General features: G+C 43.3%; 1 protein-coding gene across 2 annotated transcripts in view; it reads left to right on the plus strand.

Moving 5' to 3' along the window:
• Window positions 1–371: 371 nt before the first annotated feature.
• ADAM10 (ADAM metallopeptidase domain 10) overlaps window positions 372–25,465 on the plus strand; it is a 133,783-nt gene continuing 108,689 nt past the window's right edge. Inside the window, exon 1 of one of the 2 annotated variants that reach the window (XM_075069588.1) lies at window positions 372–683. In XM_075069588.1, the coding sequence (XP_074925689.1) occupies window positions 629–683 (55 nt within the window). In that variant the 5' untranslated portion in view covers window positions 372–628. The remainder of the gene's footprint in view (window positions 684–25,465) is intronic. The other variant, XM_075069589.1, reaches the window with a different exon arrangement.

The following is a 25,465-nucleotide window of genomic DNA, read 5'->3' on the forward strand; positions in this document are numbered from 1 at the left end:
CCGGACAGCTCCTGCTGAATGTAAGGGAGGCGCGTACTGGGAGAAGGAGGCTGTATAGTTGGGCAAGGGGGCGTAGGCGTCTGCTTGCAGTTTGCACCTTGCGCGGCACCTGTGTGGGTGCAGCGGTGGTCTTTACAGTGTGCTGCTAATGCATGGTGCTGCGCGTGCATATCCCACGCCAGCGCCTCTGCCCGAACAATGAAGGGGGGGACAGTGTCCCTTTAAGACATCAGGGGACACTATTTTCCAGCAACGACCGACGCTTGGGTCTGGCTCTGTGGCTCCGTGTACCACGTGGGAGGAGGCGGGTTTGAGCGCGGGGTCGGGGTGTGGCCGATCGCGCGCTGTGGGCGGGCCCCCGAGCCTCGCCCCCCCGGTGCTGGCGTCGCGTGGGGGGAGGCGGCGGAGAAAGAGTGGCTGTGGGTCCGGGAGCGGGGCGCGCTGCCGGGCGGGCGCTGAAGCGGAACGAGCCGCTGAGTCTAGGGTTGGAGGAGCGGGCGGAAGCATCTGCTTGTGCAGCGGCCAAACGAAGGGAAGCGCCTAGCCGCCCCTCCCGATCCCAGTCCCCGGCCGGAGCGGATGCGCTGCAGTTAGGAGGAAGCAGCGGCGGGGCCTGGGTCAGGCGAACATGGTGCTGGTGGGGGCGATAATCCTGTTCTTCTCCTTGGCGGCCGGAGGCGGAGGTAGGGACTGGCCGGGCCTGGCACAGCGCGGTGCGTTTGCCGCTCCTTGTTGGGGGCGAGTGAGGGGAGTGCTCGAGGCCGGGGGTGGCGCTCCGTGTCTCCCCCATTTATAGTCTCGCAGGGAGCCTAGGGCCTCTTCCAATTCCTGGCTCCCGGCTTTGGAGCGGATCTGGGCCCCGCTTCCCGGCCGGGGATCTTATCTTGAGTTACCGCATGTCAGGCCGGGGTTAGATCCGGGGGCGCTTCTCTTTCTCTCCCTCGCCAGATTTCTGGGCCGGATCCAGATCTTACCCTCCCCCCCATGTTACTGGTCTGAGTCCAGTCCCCGGACCTCCCGGTGATTCTCTTCTCCGCAAGTCACTGGGCTGAATTCTTCCTCTTCCTCCCCCGAAAAATCCCTCCGTTGGGTTTTGTTTTCTGCCCCGCGTTCTGACTTCCCTTCCCCTCGGCCCCTGGGACTTTCTTTATGGCCTCAGGATCTGTGATTACCCAGGCTCATTCCATGTTGTTCTTTCTAAATTCTTCCTCCCCCGGCCGTTGTGTGACGGGAGCGATAAGATGGTCTGTGTTTGGGAGAGAACTAAGCGCACAAACAGCAGAGCATGGGGGTGGTTGTTGCCTGGTGAATCGTCCTTTCCCCTCAACAAGGCATGCAGTAAACCTCCCCAAACTACTTTTAGGCAAACAAATGATGTAAAGTAGCTAGAACATCCTCACCACCTCCAAAAGGAAGAAATCTTCAAGAGACAGTAGAGTAGTTGAAAGTTATTGTATTTTAGAGGCCGGGAAAGATGATTAGCTGTTTAACACTTCTTAAAGCTCCAGTTTCTATGTAGTAATTTCCCAGTTTTTGAGGTCACTTGAGTTTTTAAAGGCGGAAGTATGGTTAGTGAAAGAAGTTAGAGCTCCCTTTTCTGCCAGGGAAATAGAATATAAGAGCTGGGATTTCCTGGAGTGGGGCTGTAAAATCTGTCCCAGGCTAGGGAACCCTAGCCTTGGAAGAAGCAGTATTGTGTTTGACACAATTTTTATAGTGGCTGTGAAATGCACTTTGGGATTAGGAAGATATATGGGGAGGGTGGTTGTGGTTTTTTGTTTTTTTTTGATGACTTGGGAAATGAAAGGGTTAATGGCAGCATAGATGAAGCCTTTCATGGAGGGATGGGTGGAGTAGCTGATAAGGGACTTCTGCTTATTTGGCACTTACTTTGTTTGTCTGAGCACTGTTTCTGTACATTTCAGTATTAATGGGATTGTGCAAAAGATGGCATTTTGGATGAATTGTAATAAAACGATTTTGAAGTAGTTAGAAGAAAACTTCAGAACATAGAAGTACTTTTCTGTTGGCTTTGCCTAAAAACTAAGATAGAGCTGAGAGAGCACCACAGTTTATGTTGTTGAAACACACAGTAATATAGCAGTATCTAGTACTTCATATAGGTCAATATAGACTAAGTTTTCCTACTAATGTTCTTGTAAGTTTGTGAATGTTAGGACATTACGTTTTTAAACAAGAATGTTTTTGAGTACTAGTCAAGGGTTTTTCCTCAACACTTTATATCAGTTGATTAAATTGTCCTGACACTAGGAGCATTTGAGAGAGTTCATGCTCTGTTCTTAAAAATGAAATAATGCTTTCAATAGGAAGCTTTAAGTACACTAAGAGTAAACTTAGAATGTACAAAAGCAAAAGTAAATTCACGGGATACCAATTTTAGGTCTAGATCTGTCCATTTTATTTTGAAAATTCATATTCAGATTAGCCAATGAAAGAGGAATGGGGTCCTATTTATATATATTTTTATAGGTTGGGAAATGTATAAAACTTGTGGCCTATGTTTTTGTGTGTAAACATAATCCTCAGCAGGGTAAGTAACATAGTGAGATTGGTGTTGGTATCCATTCCCCCGCCCCCCATGATGTGTGTGACATGGATCAGGTATTCTCAGTTTTGCATTATATGTTGGAGGTATAGAAGATACAAATATTTAAAAAAAACAAATTATTTTTATTTGATTTTTTTTATTTTCATGTTTATTTACTTTTCATTGTACAGTGGATGTGCTGTAATTATTTTTGCAGGTTAACCTTATTATAACTGTTAAAGCGCCAACTCATAAAAAAAGAACTATGTAAAAAGTGAATTGACAAAGGTGAAAACACAAACTCATACAAAATTGAGAAACAAATTGCCAGTGCTCCATTTGCAACCAGTGCCACCTTCCAGTATAACGAATTTACACAAGTTAAGAAAGTGGTCCTCCATCAGTGTTTACAGTCCAAAGTCATTAGGATTTATGCTCTTCAGTCACTTAGGTGATTTTTAAAATCCTACCCTCAGAATGCTTGAATACTTCTGAAAATGTTAATAGGTGCGTATTAAAAGTTCTTAATTTTTTAAATAACAGTTTTATGCCTCTAAAATAAGCTTTCAGTAAAATACACTAGCCTTGATGCGTTGAAATGACTGTACCTGCTTAAGTATTAGTAAGATTAGGTCCTTAATTCTCAGTGTATTGGGGTTTTTTGATAACAGTTCTGTAAAATTTAAATATATTTATCAATACTGGCATCAAAAGGAGCGATGTTTATTGTTTAGTTATAAATTGTAATCTAAAACTATAGTAGTAACACAAATTTTGTAAAACTGATTTGAAAGCCTTAACTTGATTCAAATGAATATCTTTTCTTTTTTTTAAAAGTCATTTGACAAATCAACTTCAGTTAAATGGTTCCACCTTGCTTGACACAAAGTTTGTTTAGAAAACCGCTTAAACTGGATACATATTCAGTATCCAGTGATAACTGGTTTTGGTTGGGTTCCACTTTTTAAAAAAGTACTGTCACTTTGTTCTAGGGAGTTGCTTCCAGTCTTCAAAGAAGATGAATATAGTCCTTGGCCTTCTGGTTGAGGGATAGAAAATGGGCCTGAGTGTACTTTTGACCTGTAAAGTTAACCTGTGTGATTGGCACATGGGTTTAAGGATCTGGGTTGGCCTCATCCAGTTGTGAGCCATGCTACAAAGCTATACCTGAGTTACTATATCCTTACAAGTGCTGTGTTCACTCATGTCACTAGGACTTTTGGGGGTATATTCCGTTCTTCTTTGTGCTGTGGTTAGCTGTGCTGCTCTGATTCTTTTGCAGTGAATTGTGAGAGAACTTGTCTGTCCTTGTGGGCACATGGGTGGAATAGTGGGAAGACTTTTGGAGGACCGTTGGCATTTTAAGAGATTTTGTCTGCATCCTCACTGCAGAGCGGGTGTGTTACCAGCCCGAACAAAAATGGCACTTACGCTCTAATCTGTACCCCCAGCCGGACAGCTAGGATTTAAAGCATCGCCAACCTCATGTGAGAGGGTTTTGTGTGTGACAGGAAGAGGGAATTTAGGGTATGTCTACAATGGAAATTTCAAAGTGCTTCTGCGGGAACGTTTCCACGGCAGCACTTTGAAGTGCAAGTGTGGGAGAGAGTGCCATAAGGGGATTAGCTCCGTGCCCTGCGAGCAGTGCTGGGAACCTCTCTACACTAGAGCTTTAAGGCGCTCAGACTTGCTGCAATCAAGAGGGTGAAAAATCACCCCCCTAAGCCAGCAAGTTAGAGCACTATAAAATGTGAGTGTAGACAAGTCCTTAGAAGCAACATCTGAGTAAGAGCCTGCAAAGAGTCTTAAAACTCACTCTTAATCCTAGTATGATGCAAATTTATATGGGGATATAGTATATGATATCTTTTTTCACAGAGGTTTATCTAAAAAGTTAGTTATTCTGAGGGAACACTATCAACTTGAAATCTCTAATCAGTTTCAAATGAGTTAAAGGTAGCTTCAGGTACTAAATTTGTGTTCTTGTGAATTTAAAATCAGTTTCCTATATTTTGTTTTTCTCCTGTTTCTGTATGAAGGGCATACACAAACAGCAAAACAATGAAACTACATTTGATAGCACACTATGTATAAAGTAAACAGCCTGAAAGTATACTTTTCTCTTTCAGTAATACCAGAGCTTGTCTATACAGCTACTTAGTATGTGGCAAGATGGGGTGTAAATCTACAGTGTTCTTGGGAAATATACATGGAACTTTAAGTGCACAGTAGCAGGGTCCACATGGCCAGCTGGAGCATGGCATTTTAGAGCACTGTAGATTTATATCCCAGTTTTCTACATGCCAACTCTATATAGACGTATCCTTAAACTTTAACTGTAACAGTAAAAGCTAAAAAGAAATGTTTGTGTCACTTGAAGAAATTTCTTATCTTTTCTACTGCAGAAAGCAGCATAACAGTGCAGGATACGGAAGTTCCCTTTAGCTTGAAGAAAGGGACTAGCAATGCAAGCTTCCCTCTTAATACAGCTTTGTAAAATTCTGTTCAACCTTTCACCTTGGTGGAAGGTTAAATGTTATCTTCACATGAGCAAATAGGTTTTCATGAACATTTACCAGTCCAGTTACAAATGGTTTGGTTTTTTGCAAGTCTTCTCTAATGTACCTCTGTCTTCAGCTGAAGACAGATCTCTCCTGTGATGAGTCGTTCATTCCCTATGCTGACATTTACAAAGCTGCCTGTCAATGATGACTCTTGCAATGTGGACAGCTGTCCTGTAGGAACTAGTCTGAGGACTGTTAGCCATTTCAAATAGTCTGTCAGTCATACATCAGATTTTGTATTGACTTTTGGCTTTTTTGGATTGGGTTTGAGCTACTGACTTCAAACTAAGACTTGTTTTACTATCAAGCAATCTGTATAGTCCTCAATGTAGTTTTGAGTTCAGTAGATTATAATGAGGATTACTGTATGCTTTGCAGATGAGACTGTATTTTATTCACAACAGTGATTTATAACATCTTCATGAAAGTGCTGAGGAACTTTTCCACTTAGTCTTGTGAACTATGAAATTGAGTGCCAATGTTATAGAAATCTGACCATACTAACTATAAATGTTAATTATTAAAGTCTGAAATCTATTGTAAACTGTTTAGTGATATTAGTTTAACTTCTTTATTCATGTCTTTAACTCTATATACTGTTGAATAAAATTCCACAGATTTGGGGGTCATCACTTCGGCTGCCGGTTTGTCATGCCATGGAAAATGTCATAGATAGTGAAATTTTTCTCTTCGTCTATTGCTTTTTTGTGTTTGAGACTCATCTTGCAGCAACATCTCTTGTCCAGTGGGTCTGGGCCTTGCTCCCAGCTCTTTGTTTTGTGACCCGACGTACCAGGTTACAGAGCTGCTCAGGTCTGGCCAGCCTGCCCCTCTGTTTGGGTTGTGCAACGCATGCTTATAATACCTAGAGCAGGGCACCACCTCCACTAATTAAGCTAACTTTCCAGCTCCCACCCCAGGCCTTGCCACTACACAGAGCAGGGATTAGGGTTTTGCGAGCATGGAAGATGGTTCATTCCACTTAAGCGGACAAGGAGGGCATTTTTTATAAAAGCAGGGGGCAGTCACAGTAAATATAGTATCCTGTGACTTTTACTAAATTTGCTGTGATCAGTTTTTTTGATCAAAAAATACCATGACAAATCTGCAGTTCTAGTCATTGCTAATTATTGTTGTGGGGACATATGGTGCGTCCCAGAGAAACTACTGATGTGAGTGTCACTGTTTAAAGTAGATGAGAACAGTGTTATTAGTATAACTCTAATTTTTAGTGGCAGATAGAGGCCAGATTTTTTAATCTAAATATGTACGTGCACAATGCTGCAATTTTTCAGCTGCAGTCACACCTGCATATATGACATTTGCATTGTTTCAGTGAAACTATTTGGGCTAATACTTGTAATATGTTAACATAAGCTTATCACACAATTTTCCACATAAAGCAGTTTTTTGGGTGAAGTGTAAGGGTGGGGGAGTGTGTTCACATTTAATTTCTCCTCAAACATCTGGCATACTTCCCACTTAATTCACTTATACAATGGTAAGTTGAGTGGTCTGGAAAGGTGGCGGGTAATACCTGTGACAGATGTGATATAGGTACAAAAGTAGGTACAGTAGAACCTCAGAGCTCTGAACATAAGAGTTACAAAGTGACTGGTTAGCCACACACTTCATTTGGAACCGGAAGTTTGCAATCAGGCAGCAGCAGAGACCCCCGAAAAAGCAAATACAGTACAGTACTGTATTAAACGTAAACTACTAAAAAAAAAATAAAATGAAAGCTTAAAAAATTGACGGTAAGGAAACTGTTTCTGTGCTTGTTTTGTTTACATTAAGATGGTTAAAGCAGCATTTTTCTTCTGCATAGTAAAGTTTCAAAGCTGTATTAAGTCAGTGTTCAGTTGTAAGCTTTTGAAAGAACAACCATAACGTTTTGTTCAGATTTACAAACATTTCAGAGTTACAAACAACCTTCATTCCTGAGGTGTTCATAATTCTGTGGCTCTACTGTACTACAGACAGCTGTGCAAACTTCAGACCACCCTGCCAATGGTGATATGAAAAGGACTACTTCTAGGACTACTCTAATCCCTCTGCTGGGATTGCTTACAGAGCGGTCAGTGATGGTAACTGTGTGGTGTGGCAGGTTTATTTATTAGGAACAGACTGAGTACTAACTCATTTTTCATAGACCACCAAACAGCCATGATGTATCATAATATACTCTCTATCAAGAGCTTTACAGATGAATAAACAGAATGGGTGAGATTTTTCATCCTCCGCAAGCCAAGTTAAAGGGCTAGTGTGGCGAAAAAGGGGCTCTAAAATCTAGATCTGCCCAAGGAGGAATTCTCCCAGCCTGGGAAGTGAGGAAGACAGTCACAGATGTCTTCTCCTTCCATAAATCCTGGGAGAAAAGAGTGAAGCTGTAGCGTGTAGTGCTGTACTGATGGTGCCCATAGGTAACCAGTGGCTGATCTACTGTAACTTAGTCCCCCAGTTATGTCTGTTACGCATCAGTAGCTCAGAATTAGGAAGGTGCGAAGGTGGCATGAAGCTATGAGGGAAATAAGGAGTGTGAGGATTAGGATTAACAAAAATGTCGCTTACTGGGGGTTTATAAACTTGGTGAAAGTTGTTCATGTGGATGCACACCAAACATAGTTTAACAATGTGATGGTAATATTTGTAGTCATTTTTGATACTTTTCCCTTCTTGCCTGGTCTTTGAACTTACCCTGCTACTACTTTACCATATTTCACAATCTCTGTAATTAATGCTAGCAAGTTTTCACCTGCTTGGAACAACATTTTGTGACACAGAGCAATGTGTCGTATCTTATGTTCAAGACTGCGTTGTCTGTCACAGAAATCATGGATTCCATGACTTCTGCAGCCACCAGTGCTGGCTCAGGGGCTGCCCGAGTCAGGCAGCCCCTGGGCCAGCAGCAGCAGTTTGGGTGTGGCGGAGGCTCAGGGCTGGGGTAGGGGGGCGTATTTACCTGGCTCGTCCCCCACCCCACCTCTAAATGGAGAAGCCGGGGGGGATCCAGGGGCTGCTCGTGCCTGCAGGCCCTGCCCCCAAAGCTCCTACTGGCTGTGCCTCCCAGACAATGGGAACTGCACCTACAGAGCCAGGCTTGTGGTGGGAACAGCAGTAGTGCGTGGAGCCCCCTGGCTGGAGCTGTGGGGACACGTGGAGCCTGGTAGGGATCCTGGAAGCCCTGCCAATTTCCCCCCACCCCAGCACCTGGGGGGTCCCAGGCCACACGCCCCAGAACCTGCGGTGGTCCCCGGGCCTCCGTCCCAAGTTTTAATTAGGAGTATATAGTAAAAGTCATGGACAGGTCACAGGCTGTGAATTCTTGTTTACTGCCCGTGACCGGTCCATGACTTTTACTAAAAATACCTGTGACTAAAATGTAGCCTTACTTACATTAAATCCCTTGATCCATCCAATCATCCTCTCTAAAAGAGGGTAGCTATAGTAATATGGCTTTCCTCAGTACTTTGCATGGATATAAATGGTCCATCGAGTATTACTAACTTTATTTTCAATGGATATTCATTAAACGCTGAGTTCTGTGCTTAAGGAATTTAAATGAAAGTTGTGACCTTCTAGAGGAGGAGATTCCCATGCTGAGAATACCTTATCCTCTGGCCCTGATGTAGGGCAATCTGGTGTTCTTTTAGTGATTGTCTATCTGCACAGATTCCATTTTTGGTGCACATGTGCCGCATGCATGCAAGATCAGATTGTTTTTAACAGTGGTCTGTCTGGAGTTGCACCTTTACCTTTGGAGCGGGCTCAACAGCTACTCAGTTCTTTCTGTCCACCTGTGAGTGAGAGATGGAGCCCTTTGCAAACTAGATTTTATGTTTAGTTATAGTCATAATTAGTGTAGTTAATAGAGTTGATTAATGAGGTTTTTGTTGCCTATGGCTTAGACACCCAAACAAACATTGTAGTTGTTTCCTTTTGCCTAAGTTTCCCCTCCTCCTCCCATGCAAGGGTACTTCAAACATGGTAGACACCAAGCAACCAGTATCTCATTTGACTTTATTGTACACCTCTTAATGATAGGCACTCTCTGTACCTCATGAGGAAAATGTACCAAAGTGTTGCTATATGTATTGTTCCTTCTTGAAGTGTACACAGAAGGAACTTGAGAGAGGCAAGGCTCAAGCTCCTACTACTTGAGAAGTCTATACAAGTCTCCACAGACTTGGAGACCTGAGAATCCTCAGCAGACAGGTCAGTCTCTTCCAGCTAATGCCCTTGTGAGTCATGATTACCACTCCAGGGAAAGGGCTAGGTGTAGGTTACCCAACAGCATGCAGGAGACACAAGCCACAGCTTTCCTTAGGCTTCTTCTGTCAACAGTCATAATCAGAGCAAGATAGCACCAACAGTTCCTTATGATTGTAAGGACCATGCTGCACTCAGTACTGAGTTCCGTGCCCAGAGCCTCAGCATCAGATGCTTCCCTTACAGTACCAGTGTTGGTCACCTCTCTACCAACTAATGCTTCAATATCTTGGCATCGAACCAGTTTCTTTCAATAGGCTGAAAGTGTTTAAGAGAAGTTTATTGCTAAACTTTCAGCTTCTTGTTTCCCATGTTGAGTCTCATTGGTACTAATATCTCCATGCCTTAAACAAGGCATGTCAGATAGGACCGCCTTTTCCCTAGAAACAGTTTACTTTTTCATCTTCCTCAGCAGAGCAGAGGACTCAAGCAGGGGAAGAGTCTCTGTTTTCCCTGGGGGGCATTGCAGTGGGAGTCTGGGAGTGAATCCAGAGTTGTCCCCCCTTCCACCCGCTTGGGGTATTAACAAAGAGATATAAGGAGCACTTTAGTTGGTCTTCCCCACATTATATGGTTATTCTTGGTTCCCTTGGGGTATAAAACTCTGCTCCAGCAAGTCACCATCCTTATTTGTATTGAGGGTCACATCTCATTCACTTGTGAGCCAGATTCAGATTCCCAGACTTCTCAGCTAATTCATCTGCAGCTGTTGGCTCAAGAGAAGGACAGTGGGGATGATCATTACTCTCCTGAGCTGGAATACCCTGCACCTCTTGCTATATCCTTTTCTTTCCCCAGAGAAGCCTTCAGTCCTGCATCATAGCCTCTGTTTGAGTTCAAGGTCTGTCAAGACTTAATGAAAAGGATGGCAGAAATATTGGATGTTACCTTAGGAGAAGTAGCATAAACCCCTGGGTATCCTTAATACAGCAACATCAGGAAGGCTATGTATTCACATAAATCAGGAATTACACGAACCTGCCAAGGCAATTCTAGCCACTTGCAGGGGCCCTGACTGGAAGTATCAGGTCCCAGCTAAAGGCTCAAGTACTCTTAACCAGCATTCTGCCCGTGACTCCTTGACAGTACAAGCAGCCTAAGGGAAGGCAAAGCAGCAAGGTCTCCCAGACTCCACCCTTGACAATCAGGATTCTAAAAATCTAGACCTTTTTGGCTGGAAGGTCTGTTCATTTGAAAGCCTACAAAGGAGGATAGCATACTGCCAAGCAGTATTCTTTAAGTACCCCCTCAGGTCCCTTTTCAGAGACTCCTATCATGAGACTGTTAAAGCAAGAGTTAAGACTCCCTTTTACAACTGAGGGCAGTGCAGAAATTGCCCTTAGAGTTCAGGGACAAAAGTTTTCATTCCCACTACTTAATCCCAAAGAAAGGAGATTGGAGACCCATCCTTGGTCTTTGACATCTGTCATTTCAAATTCCACATAGTTAACTTAGCTTCTACCATTCCTTCTTTGGGTCCTGAGCCTATTTTGTTCTGTTATGACCGCAGCAACTGTCGCCTTAGTACTTCTGCCTGATCCTAGTCTCCTACAATAGAGGCCAGATTCTGCATCCAGACTCAACACTACACCTGATCGCCTGGATGCTGGCTGGCTGAAGTTCACAGAGAAACTGTTGAACCTGGAGTTCAAAACATTTTGCTTCAGAGCAGGAAATCTTTGTTTAACCAGACGTACAAGGCCAAATAGAAAGGTTTTCTATTTGGGCAGCTCAGCTTTTGCCATTGACCGCTCCAGTTGCAATAATACTGGACTATTTGCTATCCTTGCAGCAATCTGGACTATCAATGAGCTCAAAATCTATCAAGCAGTAATATCTGCAAATCATCATCCTATCCAGGGCAAACTCTATTTTGTCACCTTATAGTGATAAAATTTCTGAAAGAGTTTCTTGGGTTTTCTACCAGTTAGGGAGCCTCTTCCTTCCTGGTACCTTAATACAGTACTAACTGGATTGTTGGGGTTCTCCCCACCTTTGAACCCATGACAATCTGCATCCTTTGACACCTAGCAAGGGAAACAGCATTTCTGGTGACCATAATATCAGCTTAGGAGCAGTTAGGCCCTCACTCCCAGTCCTTTGTAAATGGTCTTTCTACCAGGACAGTTACCCTTAGATCTCACCTGAAGTTCCTGCGTTTGGTGGCTTCAGAATTCCATACAAATTAGTCCGTTCACCTCCCAGTTTTTTTTCCCATGCTTCATTCTAACCCCAGGGGAATTGAAGCATCACACATTAGACATAATGAGAGCATTATCTTTTTTATTTAGGTAGGCTTGGTTCTAAAAATTTGTCCTTGGCATTTGCTTCTATGACCCAAGGTTGTCCTGTATCCACTTGGAGGTTATTTTGAAGTGGGTTTCTGTACATCGATTTTTTTATCGATAAGTCAAGAAAGATTCCACCTGGGCATATTGGAGTTTATTCCACTAGAACACACGCATCCTCTGTTTCCTGTTTGGATAATAGACCTATGCCTGGGATATATAGAGCAGCTACACAGAACTCGATCTACAACTGACTATTCCATAGTGCAGGTTTCCAGATCAGATGATGGTGTTAGTAAGGCTGTCCTGCAATAACTATTCAAATAGAACTCTTTGTACTTCTCTCCAAGCAACTAAACAGGTATTTGATAGTCGCCACACATGAAATCTCTGTGCAGTCGAAGAATGTTTACCTTCTAGTAACTGATTCTTCAAGAGGTCTTGTCCCCACAGGTTCCATGACTCAAATGCCTTCCCTGCTAATTTGAAACCCTGTGCCAATGGGATTCCGTACTGGCGAGGGAACTGAGTGACACTTGAGCCTACTCCACTCTTTATGCCCTTGGCTATAAGCGCGGGTGGTAAGAGCACCTCGGACACAGGCAGGGTTCCAATGGATACTGCTATTCAAAAAGATTCCAGTCTTGTGTGCATGGGCCAGAGTGGAATCTGTCAACAGTACATTTGAAAGAACCACACTTACTGTAAGGAAAGCAGGGTGGATAAAAATCAGTGATTTAAAAAAAAAATTGCATTTTTTATAAAAGGTTTTTTCCTCAAAAAGCATATCTTAATTAAAATTATAGCTCAAAGATATCTCATCATGGAATAGGGATTATACATTCTAATTCTATAGTATGAGACAATATATTCATGTAATGTTTAAGAAAAGTTTTGTAAATTAGTTCCAATAGTTTATGGATTAGGGACCCAATTTTATGCAGTTCCAGGGGCTTCTGTATAGATTATTTAGGTTAATCTTTCTATCTATCGAATGGGACTCAGTGCTCAGTCTAGAAGATACCATCAGAGACGCTTCGTTTTGCAGTTCTCAAACTGTGGATTTGTCTCTCCAGAGATAACGTTTTTAAATAAATAAATATAGTGAGGTGAGATAACAGACTTCAACCTTATTGTCCCTCTTCAAATTTGTGTACACAGTCAATCCCTTACCTCCCTTTAAAAGTTTGTTGTGTGGCAGACTGGATGAAGGGCCTTCCAGTCTCCTCCCAGCGCACCTTGTCCTGGATCACATCATACATTCGTGCATGCTATGACTTGGCTGGTGTCCCGCCTGCGCACCTCTACTGCTCACTCCACGTGGGCGCAAGCTTCATCCTCTGCTTTCCTGGTGCATGTGCCCATTCAGGAGATATGTAGGGCAGCAACTTGGTCATCGGTGCATACCTTCGCTGCCTACTATGCGATAGTGCAGCAGTCTAGAGGTAATACTGCATGTAGTTCAGCAGTCCTTCACTCTGCCACATCTCACTCCGACCCCACTGCCTAGGTAAGGCTTGGGAGTCACCTAATTGGAATCGATATGAGCAAGCACTTGAAGAAGAAAAGAGGGTTTACTCACCTTTGTAACTGTTGTTTTTTGAGATGTGTTGCTCATATCCATTCCAAAACCACCCTCTCTCCCCTCTGTCGGAGTAGCTGGCAAGAAGGAACTGAGGGGGCGCTGGGTTGGCCGGGGGAGCGCCTCAGCCGACCCACTGAGTGTTGCTAGGATAAAAATCTTCTGATGATCGTGCATACGGCACGCACGCATACCTAATTGGAATGGATATGAGCAACACATCTCGAAGAACAACAGTTACAAAGGTGAGTGAGTAACTGTCTTTTATGCAAGAACTGCTAAGGCTGATTATTTTTGCTGTTTTATCACAAAATAGCCACTGGGTCAGAGATCGACTTTAAGCATTAAGTACCACGGAAAAGGATGTGGGGGTTATGGGTGGATCACAAATTAAATGAGTCAACAGTGTAATACTGTTGCAAAAAAGCAAACATCATTCTGGGATGAATCTCATTGGAGCTGCAGTGTTGCAAGCAAGACGAGAAGTAATTCTTCCACTCTATTCAGCACTGATAAGGCTTCTGGAGTACTGTGTCCAGTTCTGGGCATTACACTTCAGGAATGATGTGGACAAATAGAGAAAGTCCAGAGGAGAGCAATGAAAATGATAAGAGTTAGAAAACATGACCAAAGAGGAAAGATAGAAAAAATTGTTTTAGTCTAAAGAAGTGAAGACTAAGGGGGGACATAAATCTTTCAGTATGTAAAAGTTTTTTTATAATGAGGAGGGTGACAATTTGTTTTCCATATTCACTGAAGACAGCACAAGAAGTTATGGGCATAAATTGCAGCAAGAGAGACTTAGATTGTTAGGAAGAACTTCCTAACTGTAAAGATAGTTAAGCATTGGAAGAAATTACCTACAGAAGTTGTGGAATCTGTTGGAGTTTAAGAACAGGTTAGACAAACAACTGTCACAAATGGACTAGAATAGAGGCAGTACAGGTAACATACCAATCTTCTCCCCCACCTGCTGGAAAAGAAGTACTGAAAATTTTGACAAAGGGCTGTCCCAGGACCTGACTTCAGGGTTCCAGTTTCTATGCTGGACACCTATTGTCTGAAATATGATAAATATGAAATAGTTTCTCCTGTCTCTGCTGGAACAGAGAAGAGCATTCTTTGTTTCTCACTCACTCCAGAGTGAGTTGACTGTTATGAAAGTCGGTGGAAATTCTGCTCCTTTACTTCACCTCAGTCCCTTGGGTGCTGCTCTGGTGAGATGTCTGTTGTTCTCCCTTTTTTTTTTTTGCTGCTGGGGGTGGATGAGAGGATGTTTTCTACTACCTCCAGCAGTCACCATTGATTTTGCTCCATTTCACTGCTCCCCACATGGTCATGAATAAACAAGGAAAACTAACGCTGGTAACTCTCTCTCTCTCTCTCTCTGATCAGCAGAGGCATTGGGATAGTCTTGTTTTAAGATTGCGGAAAACAATACATCATTGATTTACCTTCAGTTCATTTTTGGAACTGTTAACATATAGAAGTATTTTTTAACAGAGTCTAGGTTCTGCAGAAGTGAAATTGCTTGCCCAGGAAGACTCTTGTCCTCATGTTTCACTTCTGTTGGTCTTCCTTAAATAACTCAAGTCTTGTTTTTCTTGGGGAAAAAAGGTGACTCATCTGAAGTTTGCTTGGGGGAAAAAGTACTTAATCTCTATTTGTAAGCATACCATTATGCTACCTAGGATACAAATGGATTCCTTGTAAATTCACTACATGATGAAGTCTCAAATTCTTGAAGGTTGATGATTTCCTTCACTGATACATTTTTAATCTGTTCAAATTTCACTCTACAATAGTAGACCAGATACAAGCTAGAGATTTTCTAGTCTTGAAGTCCTGTGTAAGGAAATGTCATGCTCGTGCATGAACTAAATGTTGGGTCAAGGAGAGTTAATACTTGATACGGACATACTCTAGACTAGAGCAGTGGTTCTCAGCCAGGAATATGTGTACCCCTGAGGGTACTCAGAGGTCTTCCAGAGTTACATCAGCTCATCTAGATATTTGCCTAGTTTTACAACAGGCTCCACGAAGAACACTAATGAAGTCAGTACAAACTAAAATTTCATAAACAGTGATTTGTTTATACTGCTCTGAATACTATAAACTTAAATGTAAGTGCACTATTTATATTCCAACTGATTTATTTTATTATTATATGGTAAAATGAGAATGTAAGCTTTTTTTGGTAATAGTGTGCTGTGACACTTTTGTATTTTTATGTCTGATTTTGTAAGTTTTTAAGTGAGGTGAAACTTGGAGGTACACAAGACAAATCAGACTCTTGAAAGGGGTTCAGTAGTCTGGAAAGGTTGAGTGCCATTGCTTTAGAGACTGGATGATGAGTAGAATGAAATTCTTTCAATTTTGGATTGTCTTTGACTCGCATACTAAAGATGTCTGACTGGGAGTATTTTAGAGAGACTAGATTTGATAGAAACATCATCTGACCTTTACTCAAAGCAAGTATTTGGTTTAAATACTGAATATGTTTTCGAAGGGATAGTCTGGTGTGGCAGCTTACCTTAAAATAATAATTTTACTTGAATAATTTGTATTTATTTTGTGATTTATTTACCCAAAAGTTTAATCTGAATTACAGCTGTCTTTCAGTGAATTCCTGATTTATTTATTTTTTTTGGTTCAACTTCACAAATAGGCTGATTGAGGTATAAGAATGTGTGACCTGTGGGGGGCCAGCTGTGGTCATTCAATTAGAGTGAACTGCAAAGATTGGGGCGGACAGTCCCCATAAATCAGGTGGATATTCCAATGCTTAGATTTACCAATTCAACACAAATCAGCTTCTTTATTACTTTACTGGTTATTCAGAAGTCCAAAACAACACAGTTCCCTTAAAGCAACTCAGCCTCTGGCCTCCATCCAGGTACCCAAGTTAAATATGATGCAGTTTCCTGTGACTCTTATTTCATCATATAAAAGAAAAGGTTCCACTAGTCCCAAAGGATCGGACGCGTTACCTCTCAGGTTATTGAATAGTCCAGATCTTACCCAAATACAGCTGCAGCAAATTCTTATTAACTACACTAAAATTTATTAAAACACAGGAGAGAGAGAGCATGGTTAAAAGATCGATATACATATAGACACGAGTTCTTTGAGGTTCAGATTTGTAGCAAAGATGGTAACTATTTCTGAAAGAATTCTTTGCAACCAGAAAGCTCAATAGGTTATAGTCCAATGTCCAAGTATGATATTCAGGGCATACCAGCATATCTGGGATCTCAGTCTTGTGACTCAAACTTCCCTCTATGAAGCTTAAGCAGATCTAAGATGATCAGGACCCAAGAGTCTTTTTATACAGTGTTCTAGCATCCACTTGACCACAGCATCCTGGTTAAACAATAGGCTTTTGATGTAACCTTTTGCTTTCTAAACACCATCAGTAATTACTTACACAAATTAACACAGGGCAATTTATCCATTAGGCAGTCTAGTGGAAACTTCAAAGAGACACATAAGCAATGACATTATTTTACCCAAGATTCATCTAAATATTAATATTCCCTTTTGATCTCCGAATCAATCGTTACAGTGACAGGAACTGTCTGTTTACAGGTAGCATATAAGAGACGCACAGTTAGTATTCTAACAAAATAGGTTTGCATTTCAAAGTTCTGGCCTGTTTAGCACAAATGGCCGTAGTTGTCATTCACATACCTTTCTAACATGACTTTTAAAGGTAGGCTTTGGGTCATTCAGCCTGCAAGCTGTTTAACCCTTTCTAGCCATCCGTCACAGAGGGTTGTAGATTGCCTTAGGTCATACTATGAGGCAGTGGCTCTTCCTTGTTTTCAGCCATTATTTGTAACTATTGGACCATACTGAGTTGAACTGACATAAATTACATGATGCAAATGCTAGTTTTACAATGCAAAACTTTCTTAATGAAACATAGAACCAGAGTCGTCATGAATTCCTGAGGCTTACTGCTTGTTAAAGAATCTTTCCGGTAAAAGTTTTTTGTGCATTGTCAGTGTTGTCCAAAGACTTCCTGCCAGAACATGCCCTCTGGGTGGGGGGACCAAGGTCAGGGCTACACTAACAAGTTAGGCTGATCAGCTACATTACTCAGGGGTGTAAAAAAACAAACAAACAACTATACACCTCCCCCTAAATCACACCCTTGAGCAAGGTAGTTAAGCTGATGTAACCCATGATGTAGACCACGCTAGATCAACAGCAGATCCGTCCCCCCCCTTTTCCAACCGTCTTTTGTTTTTCCTCCCGGCATGGTCCCAGCTAACATTGGACCGCTGGGTCTTACGCACGTTGGAACTTGGTTACCATCTGCAATTTGTTTCAAGCCCTCGTCCCTCTTCAAGGACCCCTCTCACGAGCAACTCCTCCTGCAGGAGGTACAAGCGCTCCTCGTCAAAGGAGCCATAGAGGAGGTTCCCAAGAGCAAGCGGGGCAAGGGGTTTTATTCCCACTATTTCCTGATCCCCGAAGCCAAGGGAGGTCTCAGGCCTATCCTCAACTGTGGGAACTCAACAGATACCTGGTAAAATTGAAGTTCCGTATGGTGTCCTTGGGGATCATTATCCCATCCCTGGATCCTGGAGACTGGTACGCCGCCCTCAACATACAAGATGCCTACTTCCATATAGCCATCTTCCCACCCCACAGGAGGTTCCTTCGGTTCATGGTCAACCACCGACACTTTCAATTTGTGGTCCTCCCGTTCAGCCTCTCTACAGCCCCGAGAATGTTCACCAAGCGTATGGCTGTAGTCGTTGCCCACTTTCGCCGCAGTCGCATACATGTATTTCCATACCTCGACGACTGGCTTATCCGGGGATCCTCAGAGGCGCAAGTCCTCAGCCACGTCCGCATTGTCAAGAGCCTTTTCTTGAGCCTAGGCCTAATGCTCAATGTGGAAAAGTCAACACTAATCACCACTCAGAAGATAGAGTTTATTGGCGCCATCCTGGACTCCACTCTGGCCAAAGCCGCTCTTCCGCTATCGAGGTTCCAAACCATGACGGACATCATACGAAGGGGCAGCGCCCTTGACCTCAGTACGCACTTGCCTTACTCTCTTGGGCCACATGGCGGCCTGCACGTTTGTAACGGGCTATGCAAGGCTCCGCCTAAGACCCCTCCAGTCCTGGCTCATTGCACAATACCGTCGGCCAGACATCCTTTGGACATTGTTGTCACCATTCCCCAAGACGTCTTGGGCTCCCTCCAGTGGTGGCTGGATCAGTCCGTGGTGTGTGCGGGGCTCCCATTCCATCTGCCCCAGCCCTCGGTGTCCTTGACAACGGATGCCTCCGCCCTGGGCTGAGGGGCTCACCTTGGGGCCCTGCGGACCCAAGGCCTGTGGTCACCTCACAAGCTAGCCCTCTACATCAACGTCCGGGAGTTGAGGGTGGTCCGCCTTGCTTGTCAGACGTTCCGTCAACACCTGCAAGGCCGTTGTGTCTCGGTATTCACCTACAACACAACGACCATGTATTATATAAACAAGAAGGGCGGCAAGAGGTCTTCTCCCCTGTGTCAGGAGACCTTGAGTCTCTGGGACTTCTGCATAGCCCACTCCATTCACCTCATCGCGTCCTTTCTCCCGGGGGTTCGGAACACGCTGGCGGATCGTCTCAGCAGATCCTTCCTTTCCCACGAGTGGTCCCTTTGCCTGGACGTTGCTCTTTCGCTCTTCCAGAGGTGAGGATGTCCCCGGATGGACCTCTTTGCATCCCGCGGGAACAGGAAATGCCAGATGTTCTGCTCCTTTCAAGGTCTCGAACTGGGTTTGGTAGCAGATGCCTTCCTTATACTGTGGACGACGCATCTGTTCTATGCCTTCCCACCGTTTCTGCTTGTCCACAAGGTCCTTCTGAAGGTGCACAGGGACAGGGCCCGCTTGATCATGATAGCTCCAGCGTTGCCCTGGCAACATGGGTACTCCATGTTGCTGGACCTGTCCATAGCCGACCCTGTCCCCCTGCTTCTTCACCTGGACCTGATCACCCAGGACCACAGCAAGCTCTGTCACCCAGACCTTCAGTCACTACACCTCACGGTGTGGCTCCTGAGCGGCTGACCGGTCTGAAATGTGTTGCTCTACTCCAGTGCGACAGGTGCTCCTGGGAAGCAGGAAGCCTTCAACTAGAGCGACGTATTTGGCCAAATGGAAGCGTTTCATGTGCTGGTGCGCGGAACGGAATTTCCTCCCCACCGAGGTCTCCATTTCTAATATCCTTGATTACCTCTGGTCCCTCAAAGATGATACCGCCAGGCCCTGTTGTTTAAGAGTTCATTTGGCGGCCATCTCCACCTTCCACCCAGGGGGGGACGGCTGCTCGGTGTTTTCTCACCCAGTGGTGGCTAGGTTCCTTAAGGGTCTGGAGTGCCTCTACCCCCAGATTCGCTGCCCTGCCCCCACCTGGGACCTGAACCTGGTTCTGGGCCGACTCATGTCCCCTCCATTTGAACCAAAGGCAACTTGCTCCCTTCTCTACCTCCTCCTGGAAGACCGGTTTCCTGGTGGCCATCACCTCCGCAAGACGGGTGTCGGAGCTCCAGGCCCTTAAGGTAGATCCCCCCTATACTGTGTTCCACAGGGACAAGGTGCAGCTGAGACCACACCCAGCCTTTCTCCCCAAAGTGGTATCGGCCTTCCACGTCAACCAGGAGATCTTTCTACCTGTCTTCTTCCCCAAACCCCATTCGTCTCGCAGGGAGCAACAGCTACACTCGTTGGACGTCCGTAGGGCGCTCGCTTTTTATATAGAGCGAACTAGGCCGTTCCGCAAAACCCCCCCAACTCTTTGTTGCGGTAGCTGAGTGTGTCAAAGGGTTGCCCGTCTCATCTCAGAGGATCTCCTCGTGGGTAACGTCCTGCATCTGGGCCTGTTATGGCTTGGCTCATGCCCCTCCGGGCCACGTGACTGCGCTCTCTACCAGGGCTCAAGCCTCATCGGCGGCTTTCCTTGCCCACGTGCCCATCCAGGAAATCTGTTGGGCAGCGACCTGGTCCTCCGTCCATACCTTCGCTTCCCACTATCCTCTGGTCCAGCAGTCCAGGGATGACGCAGCCTTCGGCTCCGCCGTGCTATACACTGCTACATCTCACTCCGACCCGACCGCCTACGTAAGGCTTGGGAATCGCCTAACTGCAATGGATATGAGCAATCACTCGAAGAAGAAAAGACGGTCACTCACCTTTGTAACTGTTGTTCTTCAAGATGTGTTGCTCATATCCATTCCACACCCGCCCTCCTTCCCCACTGTTGGAGTAGCCAGCAAGAAGGAACTGAGGAGCGGATGGGTCGGCAGGGGTATATATCACGCACCATAGCAGCGCCACTCCAGGGTGCGACCTGCCGGCCCACCGGAGTTGCTAGGGTAAAAATCTTCCGACGAATGTGCACGTGCGGTGAGCACACCTAACTGGAATGGATATGAGCAACACATCTCGAAGAACAACAGTTACAAAGGTGAGTAACCGTCTTATTTAAAACTGGCAGAGTACTATTCTTAAACCGAAAGATACAAAACAAATCACGAAATTACAGGCAAGTGTTAAAGAACTATGTAAAAAGTGAATTGACAAAGATAAAAACACAAATACATTTATATGGTGTACTAAAATGCAGCTTCTCTACTACAATTCAAAACTTCTAAAACCACATCTAGATATATCCAAAGGAAGTCTTGCTGCAAAACATCTATAAACTAGTGTTTGTGAGTAGGCACATGATAATAGGTCTGAAGTATTCTTTCCCCACATTTCTTGCTGAAAACTAGGGCTGTCAATTGCAGTTAACTTGTGATTAACTAAAAAAAAAAATAATAATCTCTATTAAACGATAGTATCAGAGGGGTAGCCGTGTTAGTCTGGATCTGTAAAAGCAGCAAAGAATCCTGTGGCACCTTATAGACTAACTGAAGGTGCCACAGGATTCTTTGCTGCTATTAAACGATAGAATATCAATTGAAATTTATTAAATATTTTTGGATGTTTTTCTACATTTTTCAAATACATTGATTTCTATTTCAATACAGAATACGAAGTGTACAGTGCTAACTTTGTATTTTTATTACAAATATTTGCACTGTAAGAATGATAGTATTTTTCAATTCACCTGATACAAGTACTGTAGTACAATCTCTTTATCATGAAAGTGCAACTTACAAATGTTGATTTTTTTTTTGTTACGTAACTGCTCTCAAAAATAAAATAATGTAAACCTTCAGAGCCTACACATCCTCATTCCTACTTCTTGTTCAGCCAACTGCTAAGACAGACAAGTTTGTTTACATTTACAGGAGATGCTGCCTGCTTCTTATTTACAATGTCACCTGAAAGTGAGAACAGATGTTTTGCATGGCCCTTTTGTAGCCAGCGTTGCAAGGTGTTTATGTGCCAGATATGCTAAATATTCGTATGCCCCTTCATGCACTTTAATGAATGTATAGTTTTGGAAACATTTTCCCAGGGTTTACATCATCTTCACATGCTTGATCAAAGGAAAGAACATAAGAGTTATACTTGAAGCAGACTGACCACCCTTAGAAAATCACCCAATTCATTTAATTTCCTATGAGTTCCCCGGGCAATACTGTTGCTAAGGTGACTGTATCCAAATTACTACCCTACAGAATTGCAAAAGGTGATGACCTGGGTGGCCTAACTGTGTAAGGCTATGTGTCAAGGCTCATTTGATGTGAGGCTGAACAGCTTCTACTGACTTAGGCCAGGTCTACACTACGTGCGAAAATCGATTTTAGATACGCAATTTCAGCTACGAGAATAGCGTAGCTGAAATCGAATATCTAAAATCGATTTACTTACCCGCCTTCACCGCGCGGGATCGATGTGCGCGGCTCGCCATTTCGATTCCGGAACTCCGTTTGTTTTGGAGTTCCAGAATCGATCTAAGCGCACTCTGGGATCGATATATCCCGTCCAGATCAGACGCGATATATTGATCCCTGAGCAATCGATTTTAACGCGCCGATACGGCGCGTAGTCTAGACGGGGTGTTACTCAGGGCTATATTCATTAGGCATATGAAAGGCAGATATATGGAAAGAGAACCATATGTTTATAAAGCACCATTGCTGGGATTCAGTCTCTAGAAGGAATTCCACTTTGGATTCTCAGGATTGGAGAACCTGTTTCTAAATTAAGAATCCAAAAACATTTCTTCCCCAGAGTTTATTTTAGGATGTACTTTTTTGAGTTGGCCACACTTTCACTTTTCTTGTTCTCAAAAGCGTCAGGCTTAGAAAGCCTGTAGAGAGCATCTAAAGTATCTTCTCTTTCTCTTGTTTTTAAAACAAACTTTTTGTTCATTGCTGGTCTTTCTCTTGATAGTTTCCATCTTTTCTTTTGAGACATCCTTCAAACTACTTATTCTTCAGCAGTGAGACTGGTGCCCAGATAATTGATTTTAGGGATAATTATTACTTTTCCGAAGATCTCATCTACTAGGAGTCTCACTCATCCACTTCACCTGTCTTGGAGGGAACCCTCCTGAGGTGTGTTGTTTTATTTTAATCTTTACACTTCTTTAGTCTTCTCTTAATTTTTCAATCCTTTCACTTTGGCTTATTTTTCTTTAGGAAGTCTGTACTGACTGCTAAATCATAAACTGAGTAAAGTGTTTCAAAAGGTGGTTAAGCTATGTAGTAACATACATTCCCCAAAAGATAAGCGACTCATTCTTTTGCCCACTGCTGTGGGTTCTTAGGGCATATCAACATTGTAGAGCAGTGCACACTATGGGAGTGTGGTTTCTAAAGCGCACAAGAGTGCACCAGCACACTACACAGACCAATGCACAGCACATTTGTGTGCTTTAGAAATCACCCTTCCAATAGAGCACATCACCTCACCGTTTAGACAAAGGTCAGGTCTACACTACAAACGTAACCTGGTATAACTACGTTACTTAGTGTGAAAAATCCACACCCTTGCATGAACCAGTTATACCAACCTAACCCCCATCAACAGACTTCTCCCGTCAACATAGCTACTGTCTCTCACAGAGATGGATTAACTATGGGCTGGTCTACACTACGGGGTAAAATCGATTTTAGATACGCAATTTCAGCTATGTGAATAACGTAGCTGAAGTCGAATATCTAAAATTGATTTACTCACCCGCCCTCACTGCGCGGGATCGATGTCTGTCTGCAGCTCGCCGTGTCAATTCCGGAACTCCGTTGGGGTTGGTGGAGTTCCGGAATCGATATAAGCGCGCTCAGGGATCGATATATTTCAGTCTAGATTAGACATATAATGATCCCCAAGCAATCGATTTAACGCGCCGATACGGCAATAGTCTAGACGTGGCCTTGACAGCAAGAGAAAGCTCTCTTGGCAGAGTAGCATCTTCACTGAAGCGCTCAGTGGCACAGCTGTGCCGCTGCAGTGGTTAAGTATAGACCTGCCCAAACCCTCACAGATGTAAGGTAATCATGTGAAGGTAAATTAAACGTCATCAGAACCTTCCCCTGCTGCTCACTCCTGAATATGAAGGGATACTTTATGCACATTGATTTCTCACCTCTCGTTGATTACCTTAAGTCTCAGAAGTGTCCCCAAGTAGACATCCTTAGAGACCAAAACCCTTTGAGCTTGGAGAGTTTTGAGTGCTTTCTAGGTAAAAATCCAGCAGTGTGAATCATACGAGATGTCTTCATGAGCAGAGTTAAGTTATCTTCCTTCTCTCCTTCCAGACTCTTGGATTCTCCATTACTGTACTCTTCCTCTTGTCCCACAGTTTCCCAGCTGTTGAGAGGGGGGGAAGGAATTAGAGTGTTTTTCTTCTGCCTTTTTTGTTCTTAATTTCACAGAGAAATGGAGGTAAACTCTTACCACTGGGCAAACCGTCTGCAGTTGCTTTCTTATTAAATGTGTTCAGTAATCATAGGAAGATGTGCTTTGAATTTCCTATATTCATCAAAGCATTGCTTACGAAATCTGCTCCCCAAAATTTTGGGGAGTTTCAGGCATTGATTAATGTGAGCTTCAGGGAAGCTTATGAACCATTTACAAATGGCTGCTGTGAGGTTTTATTGCTTGTGCGCTATTGGAGTTTGATATGGCTATTTCCTGTTTGGCTCCCTGCCGTACCATGTCAATTATATTTTAAACATATTTTTAAAAAGGACCTTGTCTAGAGTAGACGCTTGTGCTCTTTAATTCATTTTTTATTACCACCCCTTTGGTCAGGTAGTTAACAGTAAATTTCAGATCTTTGTCAGAAAATGGTATTCTGTAGAACAGATGGTAAGGCAAGGGTAATATACAGGCAGACCAGGGGCCAAATCTGGACTGCCGACACTTTTGAGCACCATGAAATCTTTTTATTTACTACTTCTTATTTTCTTCTTTGGAGTTTGGCCTTGACGACAAATAATTGACTTACCACTGTGTAGGGAAGCAATGAGACATGAATGTCTATTTATTCTGTGGGGTAACTGGGAGCACTTTTACGTCAGCTTAGCTAAAAACTTGTGTTTGATGGAGAGAAACCAAAAACTATATTAAATTCTGAATTAGAAAATAATTAGCTGAAAACATAAATTGCTTTTAGCATACAATAATCAAGATAGTGTTCAATGTTTTGAAATCACACTGATTAATTTAAGTTTTTTATATTCAGTTGGTGAATATTTAATGGAGAAGTTACAGAATTGTAGTATTTTATTGCAAGACATGTCTGTAGCTTCATATTCATTATCTGCATATTAAAGTGCTTTAAGCAACTCCTAATGCTGCATTATTATACTGTTTATGAGACTTACTTTTTTTATAAAGAAAAATTGTTGGCATTTCTGTTTCATCAGTTTTGTGAGTACTTCAGGAAACTGGTATATTTTGTGAAAAAGGCCTTGAGACACAATACAATCTGTCTATACTTCAAACCTACTGACAAAATTAATGGCAATATTTTTTTCCTCTTACCATAGCAAAACAAGGGTGAAAACCTGGCCCAGTTGAAAAAAAGGTCAGGATGTTGCTTCAAAGTGTGTGTTTGAAATCCATTGATGTTTTTTTCTAATGTCCAGTACTTTTCTGAGCTCTGTCATTTTCTAAATGCATGTTTAGGGATGTCCCATATGTACTTTCTACATCTGGATGTTAGACTGTCGGTTAAGTGTTCTAATGTTTTTTAAATACACTTGACATTGTGTATGAGTAAGGCTGCAGTCTGTCACAGAAGTC

The sequence above is a fragment of the Chelonoidis abingdonii genome, chromosome 9 (assembly GCF_003597395.2).
Source record: "Chelonoidis abingdonii isolate Lonesome George chromosome 9, CheloAbing_2.0, whole genome shotgun sequence".
NCBI classification, from domain to species: domain Eukaryota; kingdom Metazoa; phylum Chordata; order Testudines; family Testudinidae; genus Chelonoidis; species Chelonoidis abingdonii.